Raw genomic sequence first — 19,203 nt, 5'->3', positions numbered from 1 at the left:
ACATTGTATGTGTTTTGATGTGAGCGAGGTACCCAGGAATTTCAGCATAAAAATGATTTATAGATTGCTTTTGTTTTACATTCACAACATTTACAATTCATTTTTTACATATATTTAGAAACAGAGTTTCTGAGATAGAACATGTATTTCTTATAACTTGACATTGGCGGATGATGCAACTTTAAAACATTTCGAGAAGACTTTCTTCTTGCCCCTTTTTCCTGTAAGTGGATAGTACATCTTCCATATGACAGAAACTGCAATCCACGATGCAAAAACTTATATATTTTGGATTCTTGAAATCCAAGGTAGCTGCTCATCCTTGCATTTCATCTCATCCATATCACTTTGGATGTTGAACTAACTCTGTGCATTTAAATAAATTAAACAAATAAGGTATACAGGATAGCACAAAGCCTATGTACAATGGCTGTGTTAAATGGCCTGATCTTTTAAAATTACACTCATACTATGTAGTCAAAGCCACTTAACAAACAATCTCAACCAGACTTCAGTATTGCATTTGTTTCATCTGTTGCCAAATTTTAAGATTCAATCCTTTCCTTACTTTTGTTCCAGAAATTCCTCTGCGTTTTCAGCATTCTTTTTGTATTTAAGACTGTCTTTAAACCTTGCTTCTTCAATCAAGCTTCAATTAAATAATCTTTCTTTCTTTAACTTGAAGCCCATTTTTGTTGAAAGCAGCTCTATGCATTTCTTGGAAACAATTTTCTATGTTAAATATATGTAAATACAAATTCTTTTTGCTCTGAATGACATCGTAGTCAATGAGATGTAATTTATTGGTGGTGAGGGTGCAGAATGGCTCTTGGGGAATTAACCTCTTTAACTTTACTATAAGCAAAAAGAATTGAATTTCAGCTCTTGTGACTCAAGCCAGTGATTTAAAAAACCCTTAATATTCTTTGAACCATCTGAAATATTGGTTAGCTTCAAGAAAATGCATGGAATGAGTTAATACTTCATCTAACAGAACTATGTCATGGATAATTGGTTCACAGGTGGGTATTATTTACACCATCCAAGCATCCTGGTGTGGTAAAAACACCAATGGCAAATGGAAATCAATGCAAATGATACCTTCTAGTGGTTAGACATGTTGTACATGAGACCTTTTTTGCTTTTACATAACACAGTGTATTAAAATTATGTTGACCAACAAAGCTTGATTGTTTTCCACTCCAGTCTATTCACTGGAAATTCTATGGAATGTCGGAGCTTAAATATCATCCATAATCATGTGGACAGAGATAACTCCTCCTTATGTTTTGTTTCATTGTTATCCATTACCGATAGCTCAGCTTTGAATTACAGGAATTAGACCCTATGTAAAAGTAAGGGATCTGAAGTAATGTCCTCTGTGTAATAACATCACATAACCATGCCTAATTTTCAATGATTTATGGAAGGTTACATTAGTCAAATAATAATGTACAGAATTAATTATAAAATTTGCTATTAAATTTGATGCCTAATGTAGACAAATTTAGGCTACTATGCATCTTTACAAACACATCCGCACATATTTAATCAATCTAATTCCTTTTAAATTGTTCAAAAGTAAATGTAAATAAAATTATTTGTTCTTATAAATCTGATTATATTTGTGATTTTAATATATGCATACTTTTAAATGAATACACAATTATTTTAAAAATAAGTGCTCAAGAGATGTCTTTACTGTATTAAAATTCTGTCTCAAATCATTTTTGAAACAAATATATTAAATAGTATTAATCAACAAGATAATTTTATTAATAGTTTTGAATAATCTAGTGAAAATTAATTTTACTTATTAAAATAAACTGTTTATAAATATATTTTCAGATTATAATGAAATAAATTTGTCTTGTTTTATTTCGAAGAATTAACTTTTGCCTTTCAATGCATTAATCTTTTATTTAGTCGATGCTATGCATTGAATCTCTTCAATAATTGAATTTTTACTGCTGAATTTAAACTAGAGGGAAGAAACTGAATTAAATTTTGCATTGACAAACCTCTAATACTTAATTTTAAAAGCATTACCAAGAATATAGGATAGTTGTTATTGATCCAGTTTTTCATTAATTATTTTTGTAAGCAAAATGAACTCAATTTCCCATACTTGAGAGTTTAAAATATTCAATGGCAGAAAATGCAAATGTGTAGGACACAAATTTTTGGATTTGCTTTTATTGTAAAATCCCATTTTCCCTCACTGTGGAACAATCATGGATATTTTTCATTTACTATGCCTGAGCTTACCAGGTAGTTTGCACATTTCTGGTTGGAAACAGTTGCAAATTCTTCAACTCTGTCTTATGCACAAAGATGCTGACCACCCAATTCTTGTAAATGGGAATGCTCCTAGAGCCTCTTTCTGCTGTCGGTTGTTTAATTCTCCAATACCATTTACAACAATTTGCAGTCAGATGATGGCTGATCACCTACTTCGATGGCTACTTTCCAAACTATTCCCGCATATTTTCATTAGTGTTTAGAAATCTGTCAATCTGTACTTTAAGCATGCTCAACAACTAAGTTTCCATTTCCCTCTGGGGTTGATAATCTGTGTAAAGATATTTCTCCCAATCCAGTTCTGCATTTCATCTGCCTTATTCTGAAATTTTGTCCCAGGGTTCAAGATTCTGTAATGTACCATCTTACCTGCATCTATCCTGCCTAATCTCTTTAAGTGGTTTGTAAGTTTCAAAATGAGATTGCCTGTCAATCTTCAAAAATATAGAGATCACAGGCCCAATTTGCCAATCTCTCTTCACAGGACAGGCCCAGCCATCAAGGAAAAATTCTGGTGAATCTCGTTTGCATTCCCTGTGTGATAATAATATCCTTCCTAATGTTGAATCAAACTCACAAACAATTGAAGTAAGATTTCAATTGTTCTATATTCAAATTCCCTTTGGTAAAGGTTAAATTAGATATTTAGCCTCTCAACTGGCCTGCTGCACCTGCATGTTAGCCTTCAGTGACTTATTGTCAAGGGCAGCCAGGGTCCTTTGTGCAATTACACTTTCTAATCTCTTACCATTTAAGAAATGCTTTTTACATTTGTGCTTCCTAACAAAAGTGGATAACCTTATATTTTTCCACGTTATATTTCATTCACCATGTACTTTCCCACTCTCCAAGTTTGTCTATATCTTCTTGAAGCCATTTGCATCTTCCTCACATTCCATATTCTGATCTAGCAAGCTAGAAAATACTAAGTTTAGACAGGGAGGGATGTTTGTTTGGAAGAAATGCCATTATAGTGTAACCAGTAGGTTTTCTTGATGGTCATCATCCTTATGTACCTTTTGTATTTCTTTGTAGATGGAAAAAAATATGCAGCCCCTTCGTCCTTATGAGAAGATTGACAAACTTAAGCAGTTTCTGGAGCATGACACACATGTGCTGCGATTTTACTGTTACTGGGATGATTCAGAATCTCTGTTTGGAGGATTCAGGGAACTCATCTTGCACTATTTCTTGGCAGATGACACTATTGAAATCAGGGAGGTACTTAAGCCAAATTCAGGTAGAGATGCTGTTGTATTCCTCCATCGAGGCAAGCTACCAAAGGTATGAGTTTTTGTAATTTTTCATTGTTATTTCTAAATTTCCTTAAATGTTCCACTGGACTATATCATATAAAATATAAGGAATAAGTGTCAACAAATCAGTAGTTAGTCATGTGACTGGGGTTTTGGATTGAAACTTTCAGTTAATGAAGTGGATTTGATGTACCATCATCCGAAACCATTGGTACCTAATAACTGTGGAGTTATTTGCACCAAGTCAAGCAATAATGGCTTCTGAAGGTCTTCTTGTTCAGTTCTTACTGGAATAAGCATCACACCTTCTAATCCTTTGTTTTGACTTGGCTGAAATTCTTAAATATAGCGAAGGGTGTGACATTCAGGCATTAGTGTGTTTGCTTTTGTTCCACTATTGCTGGAAGTTTCTGGCAAGAGTCAATTTGCTGATCTGTAGCTGCTATTTTTAAATGTGGAAGGAATCAATTTTAAAAAGGCAGTGTTTGTTGATACTGCAGAGCAGTATGCTCTATTGAGACACAAACACCAGAGAATGCAATTTATTGAATTTATTGCCCGTCTTTGTCACTAGGCTAGTTACTATTGTGAAAAAGGCTGGAACCACAGACATGATCTGACCTTTCTGTGGCTTGATACTTTAATTCCTTTTGCATTTTGGATGCCCAAAGAGTTAGTGCCAATTTCAATGTAGGCTTCAAATGTCTGCGCATTTTGGTTTGAATTCACCTTCAGATTTCAGTTATATTATTGAAGATTTTTGAATACATAGTTTTAAATATAGTTTTAAAGGTCAGGTGAGGGGGTGAAAGAGATCAGATGCGATCCTCCTCTCGGACCCAATCATTCCTCCCCCATTGCCCATACCATTCTGCCATGTCCAGGGAACCCCGTATCAACTTTAATAATTTTAGAATGTGAACAGCTCCTTCCATAATTATTACCCACCCCAACATTCCAGATTCTATGAAGAAATGGACTGATTTCAGCACAGCCAACCAATTTTCACCCATTCATAGACCCCACCTATCTAGCTTCTTTTCTTCCTTGATTTACCATCAACAATCCATTTGTCTGCCAACCATTTCTTCCTTCTCTCTCTCTCTCTCTCTCTCTCTCTTGCTCTTCACCCATTCAGCATAAATCCAAGTTCGGCATAAATTCAGCATAAATACTATGTTTTCGTAGATGCTATCAGTTCTGAGGAAGGGTCACTGGATTCAAAACTTTAACTCTGTTTTCTCTCCTCAGATGCGGCCATACCAGCTGAGCTTCTCCAGCAATTTCTGTTTTTGTTTGTTACATATTCTCTGCTGTTAGTCTGCAAAGATGCTATTTATTGATGGCTCACAGCAGCATCTGTGTTCAGCTCAGCAGAGATTGAAATCTCCGATGGTCTCTGCTGAAGAATCTTCACTAATTACCTGGCTCCAGCATCTGCTCTTGTCCACATGGGCACTGGTGAGCCAGTTGGAAAAATATTGCAAAAGATGTTGAGAAAGAAAATTCTGATTTTCCTGGCAAAGTTTGAACAGCAAGATGCAAATCCTTGCCAATGAGCAGAGAGAGGCTGACTTTGCATGCATTAACATTTCATCAGTCCTTAATCTCAACATATTGATATGTAATTTCCAGTTTTTCCACATATTGGAGAGAAATTGGACATCAATAATTTTCTGACATGAAGGCCAGAGCAGTTATTTGGCAGTTGTATGTCATTGCTTGTTCCTCTGGGCCTCCACTTTGGACAGCAGTTCCCAGTATCTTGGAGCATGCTCCAAGGCCAGCTGGACACCCATCAGCTTCACCACATCATTATTGCATATCTGCAACCCATTTTAGAAGACTTCTTTACTTCATTTTTGCCCTTTGGAGTGCACTGACACTTTGTGTTATAATGCTGCTACCAGGCCTCTTTGCAAGCAGAGACAAGCACACATCTCATGTAAAACACCAGGATGTGCTTTGGGGTGCTTCACTTGCTTTCTTAGCACTCCCTCTCTTTGTACTTACTTGGATCCAAACAGCAGTTCTGCTTAGCACTGCCTTGCCTCCTATTCCAGAGCTTAAAGGCTCACAGTACCTCTGTGTTTGATGTGCAGAGAAAGCTGGAGAAATACCTCGTACAGAAGAGTCATGCCAGAATCTTTTCTTTCGCCACAGATGCTGCCAGACCTGCTGAGTTTCTCTGTGTTTGTGTTTGTTCCTGATTTCTAACATCTGCAGTATTTTGCCTTACTTGAGTAGTTTTGTGTTGCCTTGCCATTTAGTGCCATGGCAGCTTGCCATGGTTGTCATCAGTGATCAGAGGCAGCTCAACATCTTGGAGTGGGATATGGTGGTGGATTGGACAACATGGGTTATTGCATGATGGGAAGTGTCATTGATAGTCATGACCACTCTGAATTTGATGTGGGGGAAATACAATATGATGGTTGATGTGAATAATCTGTCAGGCAGGGGAAGGGGGTAACGTTGCAAGATGAAAACTTAAGTGAAAGAGTTAGGTGGAAAACTGTGGCAGCTCAGCAATGATGGGGTCAGGAAGGAAGAAAGAAATATGAAGATTTTAAGAGGACCTTCAATTACAAGGCTGAGCCTGCAACTCACTTTGTCAAGCGCACCCTGTGTTGCCTTCCATTTTTGTATGAATCACAAATACATGTGGAAATGGAAAATGGTTGTGCCTGCTATCAGAGTGACCATTTACATAGCTATGTAGCTACTTTCTGTCTGAGTACTTGTGTTCTAAGTGTGAAAGATGTGAATGATTACATTGATCAGGCACTTACACAAGCAAGGTTAAAGTCACCTACAATCACCCATGTCTGTGAGGAAGAAGTAATCACAGGGAATCTTAAAAGTGTCACCTGCAGGCTACAATTTATAAGCTCTCCTAGGTTGCACAGGGGAATGAAGTTGATTTCCTCTTACCTTGACCTGGAAGTATTAGCCAATGTACTCTCATATGCAGTGCTGCCTTACTTGGATGTTGTTACTATGGGAGGGTGAGATAAAATTTCAGCAATCTTACCGCACTTACAATCTCCTCTCTATTTGTACAGCATAGCTTGTGCTGCACACATTGGAATAAGATCCCCTTTGTAAAAGGTACATGTACAAGTACTCCATGGCCCTCCTTGTTGGAGCCCTCCATATCCCACTGTATGGAGAACCTCATTGAACCATCATTTTTATTTCATCTGAATGCTGATTGCTTTCATCACTAGCAACCTGTTTCTGATATTTCCCACACAGGATGATTTGAACTGCAACCAATGGATCTAGTCATAACTGGGTACATCGTCACATCACAACATAAGGCACAGGGAAATTGTTGAGGCACAGATATACCACCAAGCCCATGACTTGCACCAACATCTAATGGGAGCTAAACAGCATCCATATCAAGAATTTGCAGCTGAGGGTCCTTTCAGGATGTGGAAGAAATGCAGGAAGCCCAGAGTCTATCATCCTCAATGCCATTTCCTCCATGAGCAAGGAACATTACCACCAAAGGCTACCAATTACATTGGACATCATCACAGAACTATGCCAACAGCTAGAGCAGAACTTGCAACCTGTGTGGGATGAGTGGCAATGGCATGGCTCAGAGGGCCAGCACATGCCAATTGGTGTGCAGACCTATTGACTTCAGGATGTAAAAGTCACTGCTATACAATGACTTCAGAGGTCTGCACGGCATAAGAAAAATTAGAGAGAGCATAGGTGGGTAGCCACTGTATCCCAGTGGCCATCAAGGTGATTCTGCACAAATTTTTTATCTAAGCAACTGCTTTCAAGGATCCATTGGGAACCTTTGTGACATCTCTTGATTCTCAATCCACGAATATATCAAGGATGTTAATGATGCAATTTGTACCAGATCTCATGACCTCGCAATGAAATGAATGCTGCAATTTGGGCCGTAGGTTTTGTAAACTCAGCTGGTTTGTTTCAGGTGCAGGCATGACAGATTGTATGCACATTGTGTTGAGAGCACCATATCATCACACAGCAGACTCAATCAATGGGAAAGGGTTCCATTCCATCGACATAAAGTCATCTGAGATCATTGGGATCACATCTTAGAAGTCCGCACCAAGTAACCTGGGAGTTGCCATGAAGCCGATATCTGTGAGAACTCTTATGTTTATGCTTCATTTTGCAGCTGGATGCCTTACAAAGAATGGTTAGTGGGAGACAAGACTAATAATATTTTTAGCTTAAAAATGTGTTGCTGGAAAAGCGCAGCAGGTCAGGCAGCATCAAAGGAGAAGGAGAATCGACGTTTCGGGCATAAACCCTTCTGAAGAAGGGCTGCCTGACCTGCTGCGCTTTTCCAGCAACACATTTTTAAGCTCTGATCCCCAGCATCTGCAGTCCTCACTTTCTCCTAATGATATTTTTATACAACCCCTCTGACTAAACCCCCAAGTGCAGGTACAATGTAACCTACTGTTCCACCACAGCTGTGGCAAAGCAGACAATAGTTGTCCAGAAGATGAGGTTCTGATGATTGGATTGGTCTGGGGGAGTGGGGATTGGGGTGGAGGGTGGGTGGGGAGGGGGGATCTTGCAATAATTTACAGAGAGAATGTGCCACATAGGTATTAACATGCTGTGGTCTGCATGACTGAGGCAGACAATGAGGGGATGTGATGGATCCTGAAGAGCTTGGGAGCATGGGAGCAATGTTCCAAGGCAGAAGCTAAGGACATTGAGCAGGAAGAATGTCACTTTCAGCATGATGGAGCGTTGCAATGTCAGACATACTAAGCCAGCAGGAATTAATTAAAAACACCATCTTACAATACAGTTGATTCTGCTATAACATGTGTTTCTTCGACGCGAATTGGCTTTTTAATGCAATTGAAGAATTTGGACTGATATTTGTAGAGCACAAAATTTCCTTAGTTTAAATGGCATGATTATTGTGCGATTTTTATTTATAATCACACGTGAACGGAATTATCGCGTGATATCAGAATCAAATGTACATGTGATCTCTGTGCAGTAATTATTCATTGTTTGTAAATTTGTTGTTGTCAAAAGGGAAGTAGTTTGTTCCAGATTTAATTGCAAGTTTTCTTTGTTTGTCTTTTTCTTCACTTTTTTGTTTTGGTTGAATGAAAGTGAAATGTCTCAACAATTTGAATGTGATGTGGATGGCATGTGATGCTCCCACATTGAACAGTGACAAAATGTTATGCCATGCTGGGTGTTAGGGAAGGTGTAGTATTCTCTTAAACAAGGTTCTAAGGCCAGTAGCCTGTATAACTTGATTAATGTAACTACAGTTTCGAGGACACTTGATTAGACAGATGATGATGTGAAATAGCAATGAATTCATGGAAACGAGCTTCTATTTGCAGTGAAGTGCCACCTCTACCATATATGTGCCCTCAGAAGTTTTTTTATTTTTGTTTTCCTCCCACGATGTTTAATATGAAGGTCTATGCATACCAGACAGTGCTGACCCTGATGCACAGCTAGGTTTTAAATATAGCACCTGGGCCTGACATTCGGGCAGGTCCCAGTAGTGGTGAAAACTTATACCACTGGTGGTTGCATAATAGTGTGAGCAGGGCATCAGAGAGGTGCGGTGCATGAGAAAACCTGCTCGAACTCACAAAGTAAAACACTACATGAAACTTCCAAATTGACACCCAACCAATTTTTGGTGAAATGCAGCCAGTAACTAATGTTTCTACAATTTCCTCTGCATTTCTTTTAATGCTGTCAGGTGGAAAGCATCAGGTCTTGGAGATTTGTTTATCTTAAGTCTCATTAATTTCTCCATGTCACCTTTTTACCTAAATCAAAATGAAGACTTAATTGGATTTATTTTTTGGTTACTTTCATACCACCAAATGCAAAATACTCGTTTAATAAGTTGCCATTTCCGTATTGTTGATTACACTATTGTGACTGTCTTTAATTGGCTCAAGCTTTCCTGAGCCATTCTCTTTCTTTTAATATTTTGACAAAAATGTTTACTATTAATTTTAATTATCATTGCAATTATTACTCTTTTTTTCTTTTTGGAGATTTTAAATATTCTTTGTATTTCATTTCTGATTTTATCAACATGCTGGATTTTCCCTGATCTTGTTTTAAGAATTGCCTTTTAGCTTTACACAATATCTTAAGTCATTTGTTAATTATGGTGCCTAATTATTCCAGTGGAACGCTTGCCTGTTTTGAGTATGTTTGTCTTTTATCAAATAATACTCTGAATACCTTTTTACTGTTTGTAGGTTTACAGTTATTAACAGTTCACCCTCACCTAGTGCAGTTTATGTATCATTTCTTCATCAGCTTTGCAACTCACTGTCCTTCCACCTAACCATCACAATAAATTACGATCACTGTTCGCAAGATGATCCCTTATTTCTTGCTCATTTCTTTTTGCAAAATCTAGACTGGCCCATGACTTTGGAAAGCAAGATAAATAATTACTCCCCAAAATTTTGCTGAATATTCTATTTTTGTTGAAAGCATGTTCCAGATCGGTTATATCATCCTGGCGAAATTACAGATCGCACAATACTGAACACTACTGCACCATCAACGCATGACAGCCGCTATGTCTTTGACAGCCTTAAGGTACATAACCAAAATCAGCATTTAAAACTTTCTCACATTAATGTATTTTTGAAAAGACTTGCTAAATTATTTACACAATTATAATTGAATAAGTGTGCAATATTCTAGACTGGAAGTGTGTACCAGGAGTTCTACAAGGACTGCGATCTAATGATTGGGACAGTGATAAATGCCTGGGGACGAAAGATAGTTCTCTGCGATTGTGATGAGTTCACAAAAGAATACTACCGGAATAAATATGGTGTTGGTGAGTTAATTTTACTTTGTTTTTGTTTGTCATTCTATTATCTGTGTCATGTACTACTTCTGCTACGAAGGCACAGGTAGGAAGTTAGGCTAGTTGTATGATATTATGTCTTATAATCTAGAATGTATTGCAGCTACAAAATAATGATTTTAGAAATTATAAGGTCTGAAAGCCATTACTGCACAGAAGAGTCTATCAAGTCCATGTGTTGTGAAGTAGATTTTCTTAATAGAGAATTAGTTTGTAATAAAATTAACATTAGAAAATTGTGGTGTAAGAAGTGATGAGTAGGCTCATCACTTTGAGTGAAATAAATTTTCTTACTTGACATCGAGCTCAAAATAAAATGAAAATAACCTGAAAATCTCAAGATGACCTGAAAATCTTGGAATAGGTACAGCTTATCTGGAAGCATTTTTTTCTTAAACCTATTTTATTTCTAAATTTAAAGAATTTTCTTACATGCAGATCTATATTTCCTGAAGCCACTTTGCATTTTAATTTTGATTGCTCATGGAAAGACTTTATTGAGGAATTTAAATATTTCACAATTGTACTTGAATTTACCTCACATTTATCTGTTGTGGTTGCATTGTTTGGGAGAGTACTGGTAAAAGTGACCATCATATGGAAACAAAATTCTGTATTCACATTAACAATACTCACAATCATGTTGTGTGCCCTTACCACTGTGTTAAATGGGACAGATTTAGAAAGGATTTAGCAGTTCAAAGATGAGCATCCAAGAGGTACTTTGAGCCATCAGCATGAACAGAATTATATTCAACACAATCCGTGACCATGTGGCTTGCCACGCCCAGAAGTCTTTTGTTTTGTAAACATATTTATTAGCAACAAAATTTTTTTTTGACTTAACAAACATATAAAGTTATTGAAAAATACAACTAATAACAAATACCAGTATAATAAAGAGAAAAAAAGAAAAACACAAATTACAATATAACTACTGTCTACTAACTACTAACCTACTCTATAATACAAAACAAACCCTAACACTGTGCAAAGCAACACCAATAAATAAGTAATGACTAATAGATAAAAAAAGAAAACACAAAATGCAAAATAACAATGCTTGGCGCAAAGCTCCCAAGCAAAAGAATGGGACTGTTGTATATATACCTGTATTAACTCAGGAGACCCCCTCCAGGGCCTAGGGCTTGACAAACTGAACCGTCCTGGTTAAACCAATGCTCTAGTTTATCTAGCCAACAAATTTATATCCAAATAACTCAAGTAGGGCTGCCATGTCTTATAAAAATGGTCTGTTGTGTGGTGCACAATGTATGTAAAAAAATCCAAGGGAATGTGCTCCATAATTAATTTCTGACATCCCAGCAAGCCCGGTGGGTTCTCAGACACCCAGTTCATAAGAATATTCTTCCGTGCACAGTATGCAAGAATATTAAATAGTTTCTTCCCATGCCCGTCTAAAGATGGTAAATTCAGTAGACCGAAGAGGAGAGATATTGAGTCTACTTTAATGTCAGTCCTTAATACCCTCCTTATCTCTCCCATCACAGTGCTCCAATAAACACTGAGCCTGTGGCATGTCCAGAAGCAATGGGCAAGATTACCGACACTTATTTTACATTTGAGGCACACTGAAGATGCCCCTTTTTTAAACTTGGCCAGACGGTATGGTGCCAAATGAACCCTCTGCAGAGCTTCTAACTGCGTAGCACACTTCCTATTACAGATTGAGATCTTTCACACGTTCTCCCATTTGTTCTCCCTTGTTTCAGAAGAGATCTCCACTCTTGCTCCTAAACCTCACAAAACCGATTAATGTCCTGCCAGGCTGTAGAGGGCACTAACCGAGAGGGTGCTTGTGAAATGTAGCAACAACCTCTCTGTATCAGGCTTACAGGGCTTAGTGAGAAGCGTAGTCTTCTTCTGGATGAAATCCCTAACCTGAAAAAAATGGAAAAGATCTCTGCTGGGCAACCTGTATTTGCAGCTCAGTTGCTCGAAAGACATCATAACCTCCCCCTCAAACAAGTCTCCCAAACTGGAAACTCCTCTCACTGCCCATAGCTTGAACCCTGAGTCTCTGGCATACCGACTATGGGGGTGAGTGGTGAAGTCTTGGATAAGCAACCCTCACTCTGACCATATTAATGACAATGGGGTTCCAGCAGTGGTCCATAACTGTCCTCATCTTATCCATGAACAACAGGTTAATAAGAGGGCACTTTGCCTGAGAGACCTTGATATCCAGCCGTATTGAGTTTGGATCATTACCTACCCAATCACAGACAAAGGACAGCAGGGAATTCAATTGATACCTCCTGCTGTCTGGGAAATCAACTTCTCCCCCTCCTTGAGGCAACTGCAATTTAGTAAGTTTGATGAGGGGCCGCCCAAGATGCTAGACAATGGAATCATACCAACCGATGAGTCTTCGCAGCGTTGAACTGGGACACATTATAGGGAGCATACACATGGGATAAAGTAAGCAAAGAAGAACATTCATCTTAATGAGAGATATTCAGCCCAGCCATGAAATTGGAATAGCCTCCCATATCTCGAGGTCCCGCCTAATATTATCGAGCAAGTGAGCAAAGTTAGTCCAAAATAATCAATCAAACTTGGGGTTAATAAAAGTGTCTAGGTATTGGAACCCCACCCGTGACCACTTAAAAGGGAACCGAGGGCTACTTTCAACCTCTGGTACATCCTTGAGGTTTCCCAAGGGCCTAGTCTCAGATTTTTCAAAGTAGATCTTATATCCTGAAATAGCCCCAAATGAATTGGTACATTGTATCAGATGGGGTAATGGAGGTTATCAGTTCAATAAAAACAGAAGGTCATCATCCACATACAATGTAATCTTGTGTGCCCTCGATCCCACTTCTGGAGTGGTTATGTGGATGTTCTGATGAATGGCCTCTGCCAGCGGTTCTATCACCAACGGTGAAAGGGACAGCCTTGATGATGACTCCTACTAATCCTAAAGTTCCCAGACTTCACCCCATTGGTGATGACCACGGCCAGAGGGTGGTGATATAAAACCTCCACCCACCTCGCAAAGACCCCATCCACCCAAACCGCTCTAAGACATAAAAAAGATACGGCCATTCCACCCAGTCAAATGCTTTCTCTGCATCTAAGGAAATCACCAACCCTGAATTGATTGTTGCTGACAAACTTGGACCATAAGAGGACCTACAGCCCCTTATAAAATCTGCCTGGTCCTCTTTAACAATATGGGCAACACCTTTTCCAATCTCAGCGCCAGGATCTTAGACAGAATCTTGAAATCTGAATTTAATAGAGGTGGCCCTGTATGAGGCACATTCCTCAGGAACCTTCCCCTTCTTAAGAATTAAGGAAATATTAGCTTCTCTCAAAGATGGTGGTAAGCATTCATGCACATAGGCGTGATTGTACATCTCCAACATTGGCCCTGCCAGAATCCCGATGAACTCCTTTTAAACTCACCCAGGAAACCATCAGGGCCAGGCGCTTTTCCATTCTGAAGTTGCCTAGTTGCCTCCTGTATTTCCTGAACTGTCAAGGGGGCATTAAGGAGAGAGGCCTGTTCCAAGGTTACTCCTGAGAGATCCATGTTCTTAAAAAAGGCTTCTATTTTAGCCCACCTGTCCTCGCAACCTTCAGACCGATACAATTCAGAGTAAAAACTATGAAAAACCTCATTAATCTTTTTAGCATCGTATGTAAGGACCTCGCCTCTGTCTCTAACTGCAGTAATGGATTAGGGAGCACGCTTTTTCCTCGTCAGGTATGCTAAATACTTCCCTGGCCTACCCCTATATTCAAACAGCCTTTGTCTAGCAAAAGCAAGTCCTTTCTTTACGGTTTGTGTAAATATTGAATTCAAGGCAGCCCAGAGGGCCGTGATCCACTGTAGCTTAGTCACCGAAGGCCGCACAAAATGTGCTGCCTCAGCGGCTTTCAACCGCGTCTCAAGTAGGCGCTGCTGTTCCCCATTCTGTCGTTTCCGGCTGGCGAATAGGAAATAGCTAATCCCGAACAAAGGCCTTAGCAGTCTCCCATAGCATGGACGGACTACTAGCTATGCCTGAGTTGATAGTCAAGAATTCTTGAAACTCCTTCAAAAAGTATTCCACAAATTTGGAATCCTTAAGGAGAAAAGGGTCCAGACGCCAGTGCCGCAAACTTAGCCCCTCACTCTTGGCCTTTACCTCCAAATATACCGCCACGCGATCCGAAATAGCTATTTTCCCAATTTTACAAACAACAATAGAATCCAAAAGAGCCGAGGGAGCCAGAAAGAGATCAATCCTCGTGTGACATTTATGTGAGTTTGAAAAAAAGGTGAAGTCCCTGTCGATAGGGTGAAGACATCTCCAAATATCCACCAGCCCCAACTCCTCGCATAAGTCAGTCACCTGCTTGGCTTTTGAAGAAATAGTTGGGGATCCACTGGGCATCCTGTCCACTGTTGGATCCAAAAGACAATTAAAATCCCCCCCCCACCATGATAATATGCTGTGTTCAAAGGGTACTCAGCTTAGAGAAAGTATTAATCAAACATTTGAGGGGATGTGCCGGAGGACGGTAGACACTTAAAATGTCATATTCCTCCCCATGTATCAGGGCTTTAAGTATCACAAACTGCCCCTGCTCATCTTTTACCTGCTCTAATAATGTGAACGGAAGATTTTTCTGGATAAGTACTGCTGCTCCCCTACTTTTAGTAATAAAGGATGAAAAGAATACCCGGTTGTAGCTTCAGGTGTTCCCCATCATCAAGATGGGTTTCCTGCAACAAAGAGATATCAACCCTTTCCCTCTTAAGGCTAGAAAACACTTTTCTCCTTTTAACAGGCGAATGACTTACCTTGATATTTCAGGTGCACCATTTAATAAGACACTTAGCCATATCCCCTTAGAGACTCTTGAACCCCAAGGAAGCAGAACCCTGTTTACAAAGCACCGAGCACAAGTAAATAAAGACTCATAGAGTCAAAGAATTGTGTATACAAAAATTGTTCTACCATAACTACAAACAACTATTACTACCAAAGAATGACAAAGAAAACCAACTATAAAACCTTGAATGGAAGTCTCTTCCATTCAAGGTTTTAGGGGGCACTCACCCTACCCATCCCCTCCTTCACAGCTCCTTCAAACCCGGACTGTGCCCCAGCCTTAGGCCAGAAAAAAAACAAGGAGATGATCCTTAAATCAACAAAAATTTGACAAAGTCAGGATGAGCACTCCACCCATCCCTGGCTTCATGTCACCTACTTATGACTAAAAGAGATTCAGAACAAACAAAAAAAAGGGGAAGACAACAAAGAACATCCACAAAATTCCCCATCACAAAATCCAGTTATAAAAAAAAGGAACAATATATTCCAAGATTTTTTTTAAGAACAAAATTATTAGGGAGAAAGGAAAAGAGGAAGGGAAAACACGGGGAAAGAAGGGAAAGTGGATGTATGTTAACTGTATTCTTCAGACCAGTCCGTCTATTTTTATGTATCTACAAAGTTTTTAGCTTTATCCACTGAGTCAAATGTATAAACTGTGTCCCCGTGGCTGAAACGTAGCACTGCAGGGTACCTCTTGGAGTACTGGATACCCAGGCTCCTCAGCCTCTTTTTAACTTCATCGAAGGACTTCCTCTTTTGGATTAAAACTGCCGAGAAATCCTGGAAGAACATGATGAACAGCAATGCCTGCAGATCTTTTCCCAGTAATCTGGAGGCTTCTATTACTTTTTGCTTGTCCTTATATGAATGGAAGTGCACTAGGGCCGGGCGGGGACGCTGCACCGGCCCTGAGCTGTGCACTGTAACCCAATAAGCCGTTTCAATCTGCACCCTCTTGGATTCGATCTGAAGGCCCAGGAACTCCGGCAGCCAGCTTTCAAAGAAGCTGGCTGGCTGCTCACCCTCTGGGAATCCGACAATTCAAAGATTCGTCCTCCGACCTCGATTTTCGAGGTCGTCTATATGGTCTCGCAAGGCCCGCACCTCTTGCTCCAGCACCTGGATCCAACTGGATGAAGACTCCATTGCTACTTCCGAGGCCTGGGGTTGACCCTCCACCTCCAGCCTCTCCCCGAGGCCCTGGATCTCCCGCTCATGCTTCTGCAGCATGGACGTGATGGGTTGGACCTGGACACAAATCTCTTCACAGATCTCCTCAATCGCAGCCCTAACCTTCATGGTAAGTCTCTCCATCGCCGCAGCCAATTCCTGTAAGCCTGGGAGGTCCCCAGGGGATTCAGGAGAGGCTGCTGCAGCACAGTCTCTGGTATGCCTGGTGCTGCAGGGGAATGTCCTCCCTGCTGCTGTTTGCTTGCTCCCTTTCCCTTTGGCATCCTTCTCACTCCCAATATTAACCAATATGTGTTCTGTAAGGTTTTAAACTAATAATTCTTCCACATAAGCTGGCCAGGGATGGCAAAAATCACCAGTATGCCTTGGCTGTTTGGCAGAGCTGTCCATGGTAGTTCTACAGAATTGCCGCCATCTTGCCGAGTGGCCCATAAGTTTTCAATTTCACCAAGCTAAGGGAAAGATAAATGATCAATCCTTCTTTGATACAGAGTGCAGGAAAACATGATGGGTGGGACCTGGAAATTAGGTGCCAACATTTTGAAGCTGAAAATATGTTAAACACCATAAGATCATAAAGCCATAGAGCCGTACAATATGGAAACAGATCCTTTGATCCAACTCGTCCATGCCGACCAGATATCCTAAATTAATCTCGTCCCATTTGTCAGCATTTTGCCCATATCCCTCTAAACCCTTCCTATTCATATAACCGTCCTGCTGCCTTTTAAATGTTGCAATTGTACTAGCCTCCACCACTTCCTCTGGCAGCTCATTCCATACACGTACCACCCTCTGCGTGAAAACGTTGCCCCTTAGGTCTCTTTTATATCTTTCCCTTCTCACCCTAAACCTATGCCCTCTAGTTCTAGACTCACCAACCCCAGGGAAAAGACTTTGCCTATTTACCCTATCATGATTTTGTAAACCTCTATAAGGTCACCCCTCAGCCTCCGATGCTCCAGGGAAAATAGCCTCAGCCTGATCAGCCTCTTCCTATAGCTCAAACCCTCCAACTGGCAACATCCTTGTAATTCTTTTCTGAACCCTTTCAAGTTTCACACCATCTTTCCGATAGGAAGGAGACCAGAATTGCATGCAATATTCCAACAGTGGCCTAACCAATGTCCTGTACAGCCGCAACACGACCTCCCAACTCCTGTATTCAATACTCTGACCAATAATGGAAAGCATACCAAACGCCTTCTTTACTATCCTATCGACCTGCGACTCCACTTTCAAGGAGCTATGAACCTGCACTCCAAGGTCTCTTTGTTCAGCAACACTCCCTAGGACCTTGCCACTAAGTGTATAAGTCCTGCCAAGATTTACTTTCCCAAAGAGAAGTGATTGCTGGGCCACTTGCTGAGATATTTGTATCATCGATAGTCACAGGTGAGGTGCCGGAAGACCGGAGGTTGGCTAACTTGGTGCCACTGTTTAAGAAGGGCGGTAAAGACAAGCCAGGGAATTATAGATTTGCTTTCCCAAAATGCAGCATAAGACTCACATAAAAAGAGATATTTGCTGAAGGTTCGTCCGTGCTCAGTACCATTCATGACTTAAGACCATAAGACCATAAGACATAGGAGCAGAAGTAAGGCCATTCGGCCCATCGAGTCCACTCCGCCATTCAATCATGGCTGATGGGCACTTCAACCCCACTTACCCGCATTCTCCCCATAGCCCTTAATTCCCCGAGACAACAAGAATCTATCAATCTCTGCCTTGAAGACATCTAGTGTCCCGGCCTCCACTGCACTCTGCGGCAACTCTCTCAGATAATGAAGAAGTAGTCTTTGCCAATATACAGCAAGTATTAGACAATGTTTAGTATTGGATAGAAAAATGGCAACTCACACTTGTGCCAGATCGCAATATTGCTGCCAATGCTATTAACGTCACTGAATCTCCCAGGACCATAATCAGTGTGTTACCATTGACCAGAAACTGAAATGGACCAGCTGTTTAAATAATGTGGCTATAAGAGCATGCCAGAGGTGGAAAATTCTTTGTCATGTAATTCTTCCCCCGATTCCTCAAAGCCTGCCAAATCTATGCAGCTCAACTCTGGAGAGTATTGGAACACTGTCTACTTGCTTGGCAAAACGATAACAAGATTAATTAAGTAAATTTGTGGCTGAAGCAGTGGTGTGGGAAAGAGGCTTTCCATTTCATGGGACACAAGCATCAATATATGGACAAGGGGAAACTGTTGGGACGGGTGTTCCTGAACTGATCTTGGACCAGGATCCGAGCAGGTAGGGTAAATAGGGTAGCCATAAAGACTTTAAACTAGTTAAATGGGGAAAGGGCTCAGGCAAGGTTTAAAGTTTCCAGAACCAGTAATAGGGCAGAGAGTATGAAAGGATCAGGCAACTAACTTCAAGCACGGCAGATGATGGGACATCTCTGAGAAAGGGGCATGGTCAATACAGGACTGAGGATGTTGTATTTAAATGAGTATATGAAACAAGATAAAGAGTTTGTAGCACAGATTGAAATAGGCAGTTATGATGTTGTGAACATCTCAGAGATGTGGCAGAAGAGTAGGTGTGAGAAATATGATCAAATGGTGGAACAGACTCAAGGACTGAATAGTCTGTTTGTTCTCCGGTGTCCTTTGGTCTTATGGAGTACAGAATCTCTCTCAACACTCAAGAAACTCAAGCCCATATTGAACAAAGTAACTCCTTTGATTTACATGTCACCAACC

General features: G+C 40.2%; 1 protein-coding gene across 1 annotated transcript in view; it reads left to right on the top strand.

The window, feature by feature from the left end:
• efhc2 (EF-hand domain (C-terminal) containing 2) overlaps positions 1–19,203 on the top strand; it is a 118,252-nt gene that overhangs the window by 36,504 nt on the left and 62,545 nt on the right. The window contains exons 5-7 of the mRNA XM_072585167.1: positions 3,337–3,585; positions 10,059–10,166; positions 10,275–10,413. Coding sequence (XP_072441268.1) covers positions 3,337–3,585; positions 10,059–10,166; positions 10,275–10,413 — 496 coding nt within the window. The remainder of the gene's footprint in view (positions 1–3,336; positions 3,586–10,058; positions 10,167–10,274; positions 10,414–19,203) is intronic.

Source organism: Chiloscyllium punctatum, chromosome 15 (assembly GCF_047496795.1).
Source record: "Chiloscyllium punctatum isolate Juve2018m chromosome 15, sChiPun1.3, whole genome shotgun sequence".
NCBI lineage: Eukaryota > Metazoa > Chordata > Chondrichthyes > Orectolobiformes > Hemiscylliidae > Chiloscyllium > Chiloscyllium punctatum.
The sequence above is the reverse complement of the archived record's forward strand: the minus strand, read 5'-3'. Positions and strand labels throughout refer to the sequence as shown.